At 43.1% G+C, this 14365-nt stretch overlaps 1 protein-coding gene across 2 annotated transcripts in view; it reads right to left on the bottom strand.

The window, feature by feature from the left end:
* Positions 1–8112: 8112 nt before the first annotated feature.
* Positions 8113–14365, bottom strand: part of CREB3L2 (cAMP responsive element binding protein 3 like 2) — a 106722-nt gene continuing 100469 nt past the window's right edge. For both annotated transcript variants that reach the window (XM_081800025.1, XM_081800026.1), the window contains exon 12: positions 8113–13632. In XM_081800025.1, the coding sequence (XP_081656151.1) occupies positions 13557–13632 (76 nt within the window). In that variant the 3' untranslated portion in view covers positions 8113–13556. The remainder of the gene's footprint in view (positions 13633–14365) is intronic.

Genomic DNA, 14365 nt, shown 5'->3' with positions numbered 1-14365 from the left:
GTGATGTAAGAACAAATGACAAAACAAGTAGGTATTTTCCAAAAAAACAAAACAAAACAAAACACAAATGGAGGTCCAGGAAAAAATAATAATTGAAATTAGAAATGCAATGGACAGATTAAACAACATGTGGTAGACTCGAAAATGTGTGCTCAAGATTCCGCTTCAAGGAAGGACTTATCCAACTGCAAGAAGTGTGGTCATCAGATAGCCTCTAGGGGTCAGCTCCTTCAGAGTTTGCCTCAGGTGCCGAAAGCTGTCTTTCCCAAGGTCACTGGAGTAGCCTGCAACCAGTGACAGAGTGATGAGGTTATACAAAGACCCTGACTGTTTCATCCCAATGCAGGACAGTTCTGATGGGACATATTTACTTCAGAGCTCTTCAGTAGATTAGCCTAGGCTTTGATAGGATGCCATTGCTATTTGCCTTATTCCTCCATCCAGCCCTGCTTTGTTCTCTCCTTTCATAGGTTTTGATCCCTAATAGACAGCCTATACCCCAAACTCAGTTCCAGCATCTGCTTTCAAGAGAATCCAACCTGTGACACAGCAGATTAGACACAATTATAAGGAGATCTGCTAACTTGGAAAATAGATCTGAAATGATAGCCCACAGAAAGAAAATTTGCAAGTTAAGATATACTGCAGATAGAACTCTGGACTAAGAATAGTCAGAATTCCATAAGGAGGTAAGAGAGGCAAAGGGGAAGAGGCAATACTTGAAAAGTTAATGGCAGAGAATTTCCAATAGCGATGAAACACACCAATCCTCAGATTAAGGGGACACAATGAATCTCAAGTAGGATCAATAAATACATCAAGTTTATTATTAGATAAAGATCATAAATCAGCCAGAAGAAAAAGCCAGATTACTTTCAGATAATCAAGAACTAGAAAAGCTGATTTCTCAATAGCAAATTAGAACCCTAAAGATAGTGGAATCAAAATATTGAGAGAGGATAACTGACAATCTAAAATTGTCAAAAGTAATGGTAATTACGTGACATAACAGAGGTGTTAGCTATTGTGATGATGATACTGCAATATATATAACTGTATCAAAACAGTACATTGTACATGTTAAACTTATACAATGTTATATGCCAATTATACTGCAACAAAAATAAAATAAAATAAAATAAAATAGTATACCCAGCAAAACTATCTTTTAAGAATAAGGAAGAATAAAAGACAATTATAGACAAATTCAAGACAAGACCCTCACATAACCCTTTTCCTGTGCAACATTTAGGAGGTATTTTTAAAAATCTTCTGTAGACTCCTGATCTACAGCACCTGCCTCTCCTGCAAGTTTAACATTTTCACACCTTGCAGCTTTTTGAAATGTGTGAGCCAACAGCACTAGCTGAGAGGGGTTTAACATTATCCTGACCCTAGGTAGTGTGACCATAAATTTCTTTGGCTTTCAACTTCATAACAATGCTGTCCACTATGCTGTGTTTTTTTTTTTTTTTTTTTTAATCAACCCTCATCTCATAAATCTAGAAACTGAGCTGCTTTTCCATCTTTTCAATAGCATCGTTATTCATTACAGATATTACTTAAGCACTTTCCAGAGCAACCTCACATACAGATCAGGATTTCTTCTTCCTTTTTCTGGATATACTATATTGTTGATTTATTAGCATTGAACTTATAGCCAACAGTACTATAACTCATGCCTGAATGAAGCTTATCTAATACATACTTTCTCCACAAGGCACTTGTGAACACTAGACAGAACTTCAGCATCATGTTTGGGGGCCATTTAAACAGCAAGATCACCAACAGAAACACAAAAATGGAGGGAAAAATGACACCAAATAGATCACCAAAAGGGCAGTTGTTGATGGTACAAGAGTTGACACAAAAAGGCAGAGTATTACTTTGACCTTCACTGGGAACATGCGTCAGGCAACTCAGACTTTTTGCTGTCCTGTGCAAGTCCATGAATTATCATGAAAGTGCTGTGAGTATCGATTTCGGGGTTACAGATAAATTTTAATGAATAAGCAAATTCACAAACAAGGTATCTGTGAATAGTGAGGCTCCACTTTACAACTAAAATATTGCACAGAAATTGAATGAAAACAGAAGAGCTGCTCAGAATTAAGGCATGCAAAGGTCTGTAGGTTGTTCAAGAGGAAAGTAAACATACTAATTTCAAATGTTCAAGTTAATGTGCAGGAAAAGAATTAAAATAGTGTCTTCAGAAAAAACAGAAGCAGTGTATTCCACTTCAAACAATAACAACCACAAGATGTCATTTTATACCCATCAGACTGGCAAAAATTAAAATAAAAAAATCAAGCAGTGGTGTGAGTATTGGGAAGCAGGAACACATATATTGGTGGTGGAAGAATAAACTGATACAACCATTTTGATAAAAGTTTGGCAGTACCTAAGAAGGTTTATGATACACGCTTTTAAAATGTGGTAGCTAGAACTGAATGGAATACTAGACATGTGAATTAACTCAGGGTAGATGCACACTTGCTTCCTATGACTTGAGGCAGGTTCTTTCTGCACTCACTTCATGACGGTCACATCCTCATGTATGAAGAGAAACTTTGAGACACATTGCAAAGCCAGGGCTCCCTGAACCTGTTATTAGAAAGGTAAAGTTTGGGACCAAAAAATAAGTATTCCATACACCAAGTAATCTGCCTCTACCTGCTGCCACCCACTTTACCTCAGTTCTGCCTGCATAGCTGGGGCAATCAGGTATCCAAGACAGGCAAAAGGAGCAAAGCTTACAAGGATGGGTGACATGCAATGCAGTCCTGGTGGGAGGTCCCCTCTTTCCCATATTATCTTCTCCCCCTTTTAACCCAGGATATGTTCAGCTTCTAATACATTTTTTATCCTGGCTTGAAAATTGTTTTAAAATTTGTGCCAGAAGTTCTAACTCTTAAGTATAAATAGCATTTACTTTTAGACATGCAGAGCTATTTTGCCTTTGTGCAAAAATTCAGACACCTCTAGTGCAATGAACACAGCATGAGAGACCACTAAGGGCTTAGCAATGACAGAGGGAGATGGAGTTGGGGCAAGGGAGAGAAAGACTCACTCACTGCTAGTCCTTGGTGCTAGCTAGTCTTTTACTACATCAATTGGGCAATGGTGGGGTAAGAGCAAGTGCTAAGTCATCTAGAAAATTCTTGGAGGTTCTTTGAGATGATCCAAATAAAATACAGCTCAAGCAACCAAAGACAGAAGAAAGCAGAAGTGAGGCAGGGGGCCCAAACAGGAGGATTAAGTAAACTCAGACTCTCCCTGGTACTGTCTCCACGCTGATCCGCAAACACCTGCATACAGTCACATCTCCCAGGCAGGACTGAAACTTCCTGCTCTTGGGAGGCTTGAATGGTCCCAGATATTCATATGCTACTCTTTGGGAATTGTAACCAAAAAAAAGCTACCTTGCCATTTATCTCCTTACAGAGAGAGAATTCAATGAGGATATTAATGCTTTTTTTTTGAGAATTTAAAACTTTTTTATTGTGACCCTCAGAAAGATATCTGTTAAGTTATAACCCAACACAATACACACACACACACACACACACCTGAAATTAAAGTTACATGGAACAGTGTTAACCTCTACTAGATACATTCTATTTTCTATTTTACTCTGCAATTCCATTCCATCCCATCCCATTTTATTCCATTCCATTCTGTTTCTCTTTTTTAAATTGTTGGTCAGAACACACTAAATCGATTTCCCAACCCCTCCCCGCTCAGGCTGAAGAACACTAGGCTAAAGGAAAATGACTCTCCCCTTACCCTGACTCCCAAATTTAGAATAACTAATCATTGTACATCATAATGCATGTGAACGGACAATAGCCATTCAGATCATTGAGGAAGGCTGATAGTATGGAAGAAAGAGACCAAATGGGAAGAAAATGGGGAAAGAAGTGTGTGTGCATGCGTGTGTGTGTGTGTGTGTTCTGGAGGTGGTAAAATTCTTATAACCATAAGAATAACTAATAGTGAATGTCTAAAATTGATATATCAAGTATTAACAGCATAAACCCATTATTTGGAAATATAGAGAGGGGCACCTGAGTGCCTCAGTCAGTCAAGCATCCAACTCTTGATTTCGGCTCAGGTCATGATCTCAGGGTCCTGAGATTGGGCCCCACGTGGGGCTCCTCACTTAGTGCAGAGTCTGGTTGGGATTCTCTCTTTTCCTCTCCTTCCCCCCTTCCCCTCACTTATGCATGCTCTCTCTAAAATAAACAAATAAAGTCTTTTTTAGAAGAAATATAGAGATAAATGTGAGAAAAAATTGAAATTGGTTACTTCTAAGAAGTCAGACTGGTGGATAGAAAAATGGACTACTTTTCAATAAGCTTTTTAGTATCCTAACTTTTTAGCTATGTACAATATGGCTGCAATATTTTTAAATTTAATTGTATTGTAGGAAAATTTTGCCATTGGTTCCAATAGCATTCTCTCTACCTCTTTCTTACCGCTGTTATGTCATACATGTAGTCCCTAACTCTGACTTTCCTATAGCACCCCTCCTAGTTCCACTTATATCCCCTGTCAAGTTCTGCCCCTGGGGTGGGATTGCATGGAATTATGTGTGCAATACTGCCCATAGCAGGTCAACTATATTTTCTTTTCTGCATTCACTTACCATTCACACTATCTCAAGCCAGGATAAAAAGCTGTATCAACAATTGAAAGTATTTAAATGATAACTAAGTTGAGAAAGGAAACATTTTGGGGATTGAGGACACCTTTTCTGTCCTGGTGGTCTCTAAATATGTAGGTGGTTGTATTTTCACATTTTTGTCTCAGGGAGGGTTTTTCTTTGAACTAGCCCAAGCACCTGGAACGTCTCATGCACCCATCAGGAAACTCAACTTGCCATCTGTTTTGCAGTAATACTGGGGAGGACATTACTGATGAACACCCTGGCAGCCCCAATTCCCAAATACTTTTCACTTAAGAAACATTAAACATTTTGAAACAGACTCTTGGAGAAGAGCACAACAGCCTCTCTGGCAGCTTTCATGGTATTCCTCAATGGTTATTTTTGTTCCTCCGTCTAAAAACAACAGCACAGAGGGAGGAGGAGAACACATGGGCTCCTCATGGAGCCAGAACACTTCTTTCAAGTTGCCAAAAGATCTAGCAGCAGCTGTGCCCATTGGAAGACAACATCAACTTGTGTCACCTGCCCAGCCCCCCCAAATAACAAGGGGTCAAATGTAACCAGCCTCTCAAACGGTGACTTGGATTATTTTTTAGGAAATGACTGAGATGAGCCATCTTCCCTTTCTTCCCTTCTCTGTAGAGACAGGGGTCTTTAGGGGGAGATAGATATATCTATCTATCTCAGTTAAAACCCAGACAGTAAAGGACTTGCCTACAAGCCCAACTTTCATATGCAAAGCAACCAATCCACAGCCCATAGCCCAACCAGCCTGAGAGGCCAATTGCCCCTCGCCATCAGTCACCCCAGGGCCCAGTACCAGACAGCCAGAGACAGTCTCTATACATATATGTGTGTGTATATATATATACACACACATATATATCTTACGTATCTATCTATCTGAGTTAAAACTCAATCCTGAGAATTCCAGGGAAAAGAATATGGCAGTAACACCTTGAAAAGCAATCCCATTGGAGGGGTCATGGACCACTTAGACAGCTAGCATGTCACCTGCTCAGATGAGGGATAGCCCAGCTGCCTCCCTACTCGGGCCTTTCAATTCCTGTCCCTTGGGGTGAAACTGACTGCCCTCCCACCTCCTAGTCCCGTCATCAATACAGCGTCTTATTCTTGATTCCCTTTCCTGTCAATTCAGATGACAGAAGGACCGGGGAAGCGACATAAATGAGTGAACCAGCCTAGGCGTAGAGACATGTGGCCACCCACAGACAACCCATTCTATTGAATGCTCGCATTACTCAACATCCAAAGTTAGTGGGTCCTCCAGTCTTTTTCTTTTTTTTTAAAGATTTTATTTATTTATTTATTTATTTATTTATTTATTTATTTGACAGAGAGAGACACAGCGAGAGAGTGAACACAAGCAGGGGGAGGGGGAGAGGGAGAAGCAGGCTTCCCGCTGAGCAGGGAGCCCAACGGGGGGCTCGATCCCAGAACCCCGGGATCATGACCTGAGCCGAAGGCAGACACTTAACGACTGAGCCACCCAGGCGCCCCGGGGTCCTCCAGTCTTTTAAGAGAAAATGGAAATCTGGTGTTATAAGAAATCTTTGAATGTTGAAAGGTTAACCGATAATTTTTAAATGTTTGAAACATCATGGGACCAAACCAGAAATATTAATGCACAAGCTGAAGGTCTGCAATCTCTGATGTAGGCTAACTCCTGTGTTTTGTCAAGTAAAAATCCCCAAGCCCTAAAAACAGCACAGTGTAGTTTGAAGACTCTGTACTCTGAGTCAGAGAAGATCAGGGCTCACATCTCTCATCTGCAGAGAGTTTACTGTATGATTTTGCGTAAGTTTCTTAGCCTTTTTACATCCCAGCTTTCTCAACTATGAAAGGGGGAAATTATATATCCTTCATAAAGTTTTAAAGGAAATAAATAAGATCATAGATAATACATAAAAATCACCTGGTGCATAGTAAGTGCTCAGTAGCAGCTAGCAAGTTGATAACACTATGCAAGAATCCATAAACGTTTATCTCCTGAATCCAGCCGGGTTCTTTCCCCCACTGTATTCCCCACTGTTTCCTTACCTCTATGGCTCCCATTTTCAGTTTGTTACTCAAAGGTCCCAAGAGGGAGCATACCATGCCATAGCGGCCACATAGGGAAATGCCATGGTCAGTCAAGAGGCAGAGGGAGTGAGGAAACATCAGCAAGAACCTTCATCGTAGTTTCCACAGGAAGGAACAAGCAAGACAAGGTAAGCAGGTTTAGGATTGGCTAGTTTGAATAATCTCAGTGGGCTCTCTGGGTATAGGGACTGTCCCTGGCTGTCTGGTACTGGGCCCTGGGGTGACTGATGGCGAGGGGCAAGTGGCCCCTCAGGGTGGTTGGGCTATGGGCTCTGGATTGATTGGTTTGCATTGAAAGTTGGGCTTGTAGGCAAGTCCTTTACTGTCTCTAGGAATTGGCTAGCCCTGGGAGGGGCAGTCCCTCCTGGGTCTGCAAAGCCCCAGATGCCAAAGCATTAGGAATACAGAAAATATAAAGGCACGATTAATACAGAACGTTCTCAAATCAGTGAGTATTTGCCCCCTCCACTCATCACTGGACAGATACCAGCATGTCGAAAAGAGGGCTTCCATAATAGGCTCCCCAATATAAGGAAAAAAGAGGGAAAATGTGTTACTAAAAGTTTTTACAGGGAGAGGCCCCCTTGTGTTTGAATAGAAGAGAAGGTCAAGGTGCTCAGAGGGGAAAGGCAGCAGGAGATTAATGCACCCTTGAACCCAAAGCAGGGCTAGTCATGCTGCTTTAAAAAAAAAAGAAAAAAAAGGTAGTTTTGCAGATAAACGCAGTCCATGGCCTTCATCTCTGAATATCCCGGGTACTCTTTTTGAGACTAAATGAAGCCCCACTCTCTCTGAGTGGAGAAAATTAAATTTGAACGCTGAAATTGCAATGGAATGATGATGATTCTGCTTGAGTGCACTGACCTTTATCAACCATTTCATTAGGATTTCTGGAGCACAATGCTGGGCTAGGCTTTCCCTGCAACTGTCCATCTGAAGAAAAAGCCTTCTCTTCTGGCTCCAGCCCAGACCATATTCCCCAGCATCCTGAGATGGGGAAAGCAGTATCAAATCGGAAGAATTCTGTAATCTAGTTAGCGCATAGTTGTAGTAGACAACGAACATAGCAGTCAGGCGGCAAAAGTCTCTAGAGAACGCTGTTTTTCTTCCTGTGACTGACTGAGAAAAAATTACATTTCTCAATATTCCTCCAACGGAGGCTTGGATTTCAGTCCTAGCTATCAGACAAATTGCCGGTCGGAGGCTCTTCTGTCAGTTCAACTAGATAATCAGAAAAGAATGGTTAGGCGCACATATACAAAAGCCGCGCTCCTCAGAAAAGCAAAATGCTTTTAAAACCAGATTACCAGAATTTTAAAGACTGGACAACATTTTACTAATTAAGAAAAAATATTTTTATTCGCAAGAAATGGAAATACAAAAGCATAACAATTTCAGTTCATCTTTTTTTCCAAACTAAGTACAAGTACCCTACAAAGCTTTTTTTTTTTTTTTTTGAATTTTTGGCATTTACTTAGCTATGATAAAGAATAAAAAGCCATAAAAAAAAAACCCCAGCACAATATGACAGGTAATAGACTCACAATCCATTTAGACTTAAACACTGCTAGTCTATAGAACTATTACAAAAGAGAGGAGAGGTCCAGCCTGTCAGCACAGACATTAAAGCTCATGGTTGATTATAGTCTAGGGTCTGCTCAGCATTGTTTCAATAGGGTCCCTCACGATTCGTCAAGGTGTGCTGGTGTTTTCCATAGACTCACAAAGCATTTTATCTGCAAGGGAGAGGCTCTAAGCAGTGCAGGCCATGGGTCCGTGGTGCAAAAAGTTCACGTTCTCACTTAGCTGGTGAGCAAAGACAGGAGAGAAGGAACAGAGCTAAAATCCCTGTTTTTTCTTTTCCAGGATGCAAAGCCTGCTAGCTGGAATTCACAGAAGACTAGATGAACAAGACAGGACATGAGCGTCGGGTGGATACCTCCAGCAGGAAGCAAAGAACTAACATTGCACAGTGGGCCCAGCAGAGGGAATGGACACTGTGTTTCCTGCCTGGACAACCTTACAAGTTCCCGGAAAGTTCTGCCTAACCAAACCCACAAACTGCACTTCCCATACCACTTAGTGGTTTATCTATCTCCTAGTAGCTAGTTGCCCTGTTTTCTCGATAAAATTAAAAGCCAAAATGTATTAAGCACAGTACGCAGCACTTAATAAGTGCTCAAGAAATATTATCTCCCTTCCTTCTCAAAACCAAGACAAAAATAAAGCGTTCCTGAATTACGATGCCCCAAAAGAACAAAATGAAACAACACCTAGATTTGTCCTGTGCTAAGTGCAGGCCTCTTTGGCCACAGAGAGAAGGAGCATCAATCCCCGAATGGGCCAGATTCCTTGGCCCTGAGAACATGTTCTGCTGTGAGGATTTATAATAACTTTAATCCAGGCTGGCCAGTTTTAGATGTGACTGCAGCTCTACAAAACGGGATTTTCCTAATGGACAAAACCTCATTTCTTTTCTCCCGATGTGCAAATCTGATCGTGGCTCACATTTAGGAAACCATTTTCGGGCCTCCGGAAAAAGTTCTTTCCCCACACCCACTTCAGTCTAATACTACAAGGCTATCTGTAACATCTCCCAGGGACAACAGAATCTTCAGTTATCCTGGAGGATATATAAAAGGCACATTTAAGGCAGACGAGTGTTTGAAACAAGGGGGAAATTTGTGTGTCAGAAAGAGGGAGGGAGAGAGAGAGAGAGACAGAGAGAGAGTCCTAGCTCTTTTGTCTTTTGAATAGCTATTGATTGATGAAATCTCCTCAGACCCCTGACTCCCCAACAATCCCTAGGGCTCCATGCAGAACTCTGCCTCAGTAAAACTGAAAAGTCCTAGGACTGACTGACGGACTGACTGAATGGGAAATGTGAAATCCGTCTCTGGCTCCTTCACAGCCTCCCACTTGCTCCTGTAACTGGCCTCCCAGAGGGGCTCATGCTATCACATTTCTCCTAATTGTCTCAGCGGAAAAGCATTCAAATGAAATGGCTCTCACTAGAGCACTACCTGCTAATGGTTTCACAGGTCCCGTCAGCCTGGATTCGATAGAACCAAAGCAGTGACTCATGCAGACAAGGGGGAGGCCAAAAGCCCTTCTCCTCGGTCTCCAATCTCCCCGACGTGAGCAAGACCAGCACGGATGGTCCATTTCCTCCACAAAGAGCAGGAGGTCTCCATTTATGCGTCATGCTCAAGTACACGCCCCATAGGACATGTGTGCTCAAGAGCGGGCTCCAAGATGCCTCTGATGCTCTCTTTGTGGTTTTGCTTGGTCTGAGGCCATGGAGGAAAGGAGCCATAAGTGTTGAAAAATTTTAATGAAACACATGTGACCAAAATTCTGGACACCGCCTCAAGGCTAGAATAAAGATGAATCACTTCAACACTCCCGCTCTATGGGCACAGGAGATTCACCACCCCCTTTTGGCATTCAGGCTAAACTGAGAGATTTAGGAAGAAAAAAAAACATGGTAATTATAGTTGGTTTGTAAATAAGTTGAGCTAAAAGCTGCTCTCACAACCTACAAATTAGTTCTCCAAATCAAAATCATTTTAATTAGCAAAAAGGTTATCTAATTTTGCCTACGCTGGTGTCAAACCTCACCCCCCCACACACACACACAAAAGGAGCAACCTAGTTCAGCTGTCAGATATTTACATAACACTCTCTTTATGTGACCGAGGCTCCAGAGTCCTAACACTTCACAGAAATTCTTTCTTAAACTGGCACCGAGGCCTTTCATCTCCAGCATCCATTTCTAAGCACAGAGTTAAGAGCTGTGGAAAGGGCCAAGCTGGTGGGGGGGGGGGGGGCGTGCCTGGGTTACTCGGGGCTCAGCCAGTGAAAAAGTGCTTGTTCTCGGAATGTTTGCAAGACATCTCCTTCACCAGAGTAATCAAAGACAGGGGAGATGAAACACTGTTTACCTGATGAAAAACAGAATTAATGTCTTTATGAGTAGCCTATTTATTATTTATGGTTTACGGTGATGCTAATAGTCTCATAGTATTCAAAACTGAAGTTCAGAAGCCAATGTCTGCCTCTATTTGAAATCTTCAGGGTTAACCAGGCATTACTGACTGGTCTATGGGACTGCTCTATGGGGGAAAGCAAATCCAGCAAACGAGCACACATCCCTTAATTACTTGGCATTATCCGACTTTTCTGTGTCCTCTTGACCCCATGGCATCCTCCTAAAGGGATATGTGTTTATTCCCTTGACTTGCCCAAACAGGGAGTGGAGGGCAGAGGTTTTTCGCAAAATAGCAGCAAGGTTGGTTCTTGGAACCCCCTTAACATGGCCATTTGAGCTCCCAGGCTGATGTCTCCTGTCTCCAGATAGAGCTTCAGTTCTGGAAGAAGAGCTTCCCAGAGAAAACAGCCTGCTGTTTGGAGATCCAGAGATGGAGATGACAAGCAAAGGCAGGTAGGGGAGAAAATAAAATCCTCAAGGTACTAAGGACAGGTACTGGACTTTTGCTGGCCAGTCCCTTCTCCCGCCTCATTCAGAAGAGCAGGTTTCCCACCCCTGGCTAATCGAGCAGCCTTCAAAACCTGATCAGGTTCCACTGCAGCAGGTGGGTGGGCTGACCCATGCTCACACTTCTGCCCTTAAATATAAAACTTTCCTTTCTCATTGACCAAACACTACTTGAGCTCATTCTTTTTACCTTTGTAGGCCCCCACAGGTACCTGTGCTTGATACTTACATGGCATTTTAAAGAGAAGGATGGGTCAGCAGTGGCCCGTGGCTACCTGACACCAGCCAGGCCCAGGAAAATCTAGAGCTGAAGAGAAGGAGGGAATGGAGAGGAGAGAAGCAGGGGCAAGGGGCACATTAGTAAGCCCTCTTCCTACACAGCTCACACGGCCTCTGCTCTCCCTGGCCAATGTAAGGGGCCCTGAAACTGCAGACAGCAGCAGCCCCAATCCAGCTTTACACATGGATGAGAAGACACACTTGGCATCTCCTAGTCTGCAACTCTCTCCATCACAGCAGAGAGAGAGAGAGGGGAATCACTCACGGCGAGCCGCAGATGTACCTAGGCCGACAAAGCAGGGATCTGCTTATGAGGTATGATGGAAAAATGCTAATGACACCAAATCCTGCATCTACTATGGAATGGAAGGCCCAGGTATGGGCTTAATCACTTGTAAGTACAGGTTTCAATGACAGTGCAGACCAAAGAGAGAGAGAGAGAGAGGAGTTAAAGCTAAAGGTCCTTCAGCTACTACTAAATATAAAATACAAAATGTAAGCAAATTTCTTACACAAAATCTTTCACAAGCTAGGGAAAAACACTTAAAGTGAATCTTCTACAATATACAATGAAAAGGCAATTTCCATTTCTTATTTGTATGAAAGAAGAAAGAATTTTTTAAACTACAAAAGTTACTTTTAATCATTAAACAAACAAACAAAAAAAAGTAGGTTGGGGGGTTAGGTTGTATCTCTTTGGGTAAGCTGCAAAGTAGCCAAACCTGACTATAATATAAAAGGTAAGACTGTGGATACACAAATGTCACCTACTCCAACCCCAGGCCTCAGGCCCCCTGTGTTGAGGCAGAAGAGGAGGGTAAAGCAGAAGTGGGGTGTGGGGGTGGAGAGGACGGGGCTAGGAGCAGGTGTGGAGAGGCAAGCCAGCAAGGCTGTCCGAAATGCCTGTTGTCAGGGACAAGGATTCCCTTCTCTTATGGGAACAGGACAGAAAAAGCCTCTGACCACAGAGCCGCAGACCTGATTAAGGCATTTCCCTCTGACTTCATTCTGTAGGAGGACACAAGCTCTTAAGGGGACTTCCCAATTACAATGATAGGCCTCCAGGTGAAGAAGGAGGAGGAAGAGGAAGAGGAAGAAAAAGAAGAAGAAAATGTAAAAAAAAAAAAAAAACCAAAACACCATCTGGAGGATTGGGGATCCCAGAGCTTAGGGTGCCCTCCTAGCTCCAAAGGCCACTTTGGAGGGAGGCATCGGATCTTTTCAGTGTGATTGCTAGAGGGGAAGCCTCAGCGAGCTAATAAATACTATTTACAAATGGGGAGGAGAAGCCAGGGAGGCAGACCTATGGGTACGTGGGGACGCAGGTTGTGGGGATGCCCTACAAGCAACAAGATGGGGCAGGTTCGCCTGGAGTAGAAAAGCCTGATTCTTTCAGGCATTGCACTTGCGGCCTGAGAATGGGGAAGGGGGAGCCCTCGCTCCAGTGCGGGGAGGACGATCTGCGAGGGCTCTGATGGGGCAGAGTGTCAGGGGTGCTCACTGAAGGCACTGGCACCTCGGGGTTGTCGGGGGCAGACACACGGGAGCCCAAGGCTGAGGAAGGCAGGGCGTCAGTCAGTGCTTTGCCAGATCCCAGCAGGCATTCTGGTATTTTTGTGGCTGGAGTCTGGGGTCTCACACGAACAAGAGTCATCTCTTCTTCAAAGAGGTGGTCACACCCCACAATGAAAATCAGGCAGTATCTTTTTGGCACTATTGGTAGAAACGAGCCTGCTTGTCCCAGCCACGATCCTAAAATAATTTCCTATGGCAGTAAACAGGAGGGAGGGAGGGATGCTGGGCTCCCCTCTTCAGGGGGGCATGGAATGGAGGGGAAGGTGCTCTCTCACCGCAGGGGGAAATCCCAGGCTGTCCTCCCATCCAAAGCCACGACCGCTCGCCCATGTCTTTATCCAGATCAAAGGCAAAAAGGAAAAGCTTATGACAGAGGTGGTTTGGGGATGGGAAAGCAGAGTGAAGAGAAAGAGGGAGGTGGAGACAGCCTCTTTAGAAGGTGGCGTTCACTCTTCTGTCGAGTTCTACAACTTTTAGTGTCTCGTTCCCCTCCAGTTTGGCGCTGACCCTGGAAAGATACCAAAAGGAAAGAGTCTTAGCCACCAACTGACAACTACGATTCTCACGCTTGGGAGTACAATACCATCATTCCATGACTGCAACCTTGTCAACTTTGTGGGTGGGCCCAAGCGGGTTCTTGTTCTAATTGCCTTAACTGAATGTATCTACAGAGGATGGTTAGCCTTATGCTAGACTCTGGAAAGAAGAGAATAAAAGGATAAAGCCTGATCCCTGGTCTAGAATACTAATCATTCAGATAAATTAAAAAAAAAAAAAAAAAAGCTAAGTTGAAATAACACTAAACATATAACAGAAAATAAACATGTTATTAAATTGTGTAACAGCCTAGAAAGTCTCTAGGCACTCAGAGGGCTGGGGGCTTTGGTGTCAGGGAGACATCCCAAAACAAGTGAGGGTTTCAATGGGTCCCTGAACAGTTGAGCCAAGAGGGGAGAGGACTTGTGGCATGAGCCACGTAACCAAGCAGCTGAGTCTTCCATAGCTCCCAGTGGCACTTCTACAAATTTCTCTATAATGGAAATAATAATGCCTAGCCTCTTAAAGTATTTAAAAGGATTTATATATCACATTTGCATAGCTGCCAGTAAAAGTCCAAAATGCGTGTATTATGTAAACATATAAAAGTACATGTAATTATGAACCTTCCCCACAGCTTTAGGGGAAAAAAGCTGCAGAATTTGAAGTAGAATCTTCAAGTGGGCGCACCTGCACTGGAATAG

This window comes from Leptonychotes weddellii, chromosome 12, assembly GCF_054177405.1.
Source record: "Leptonychotes weddellii isolate Sample4059 chromosome 12, ASM5417740v2, whole genome shotgun sequence".
NCBI classification, from domain to species: domain Eukaryota; kingdom Metazoa; phylum Chordata; class Mammalia; order Carnivora; family Phocidae; genus Leptonychotes; species Leptonychotes weddellii.
Note: the sequence above shows the minus strand (reverse complement) of the source record. Positions and strands in the feature narration are given on the sequence as shown.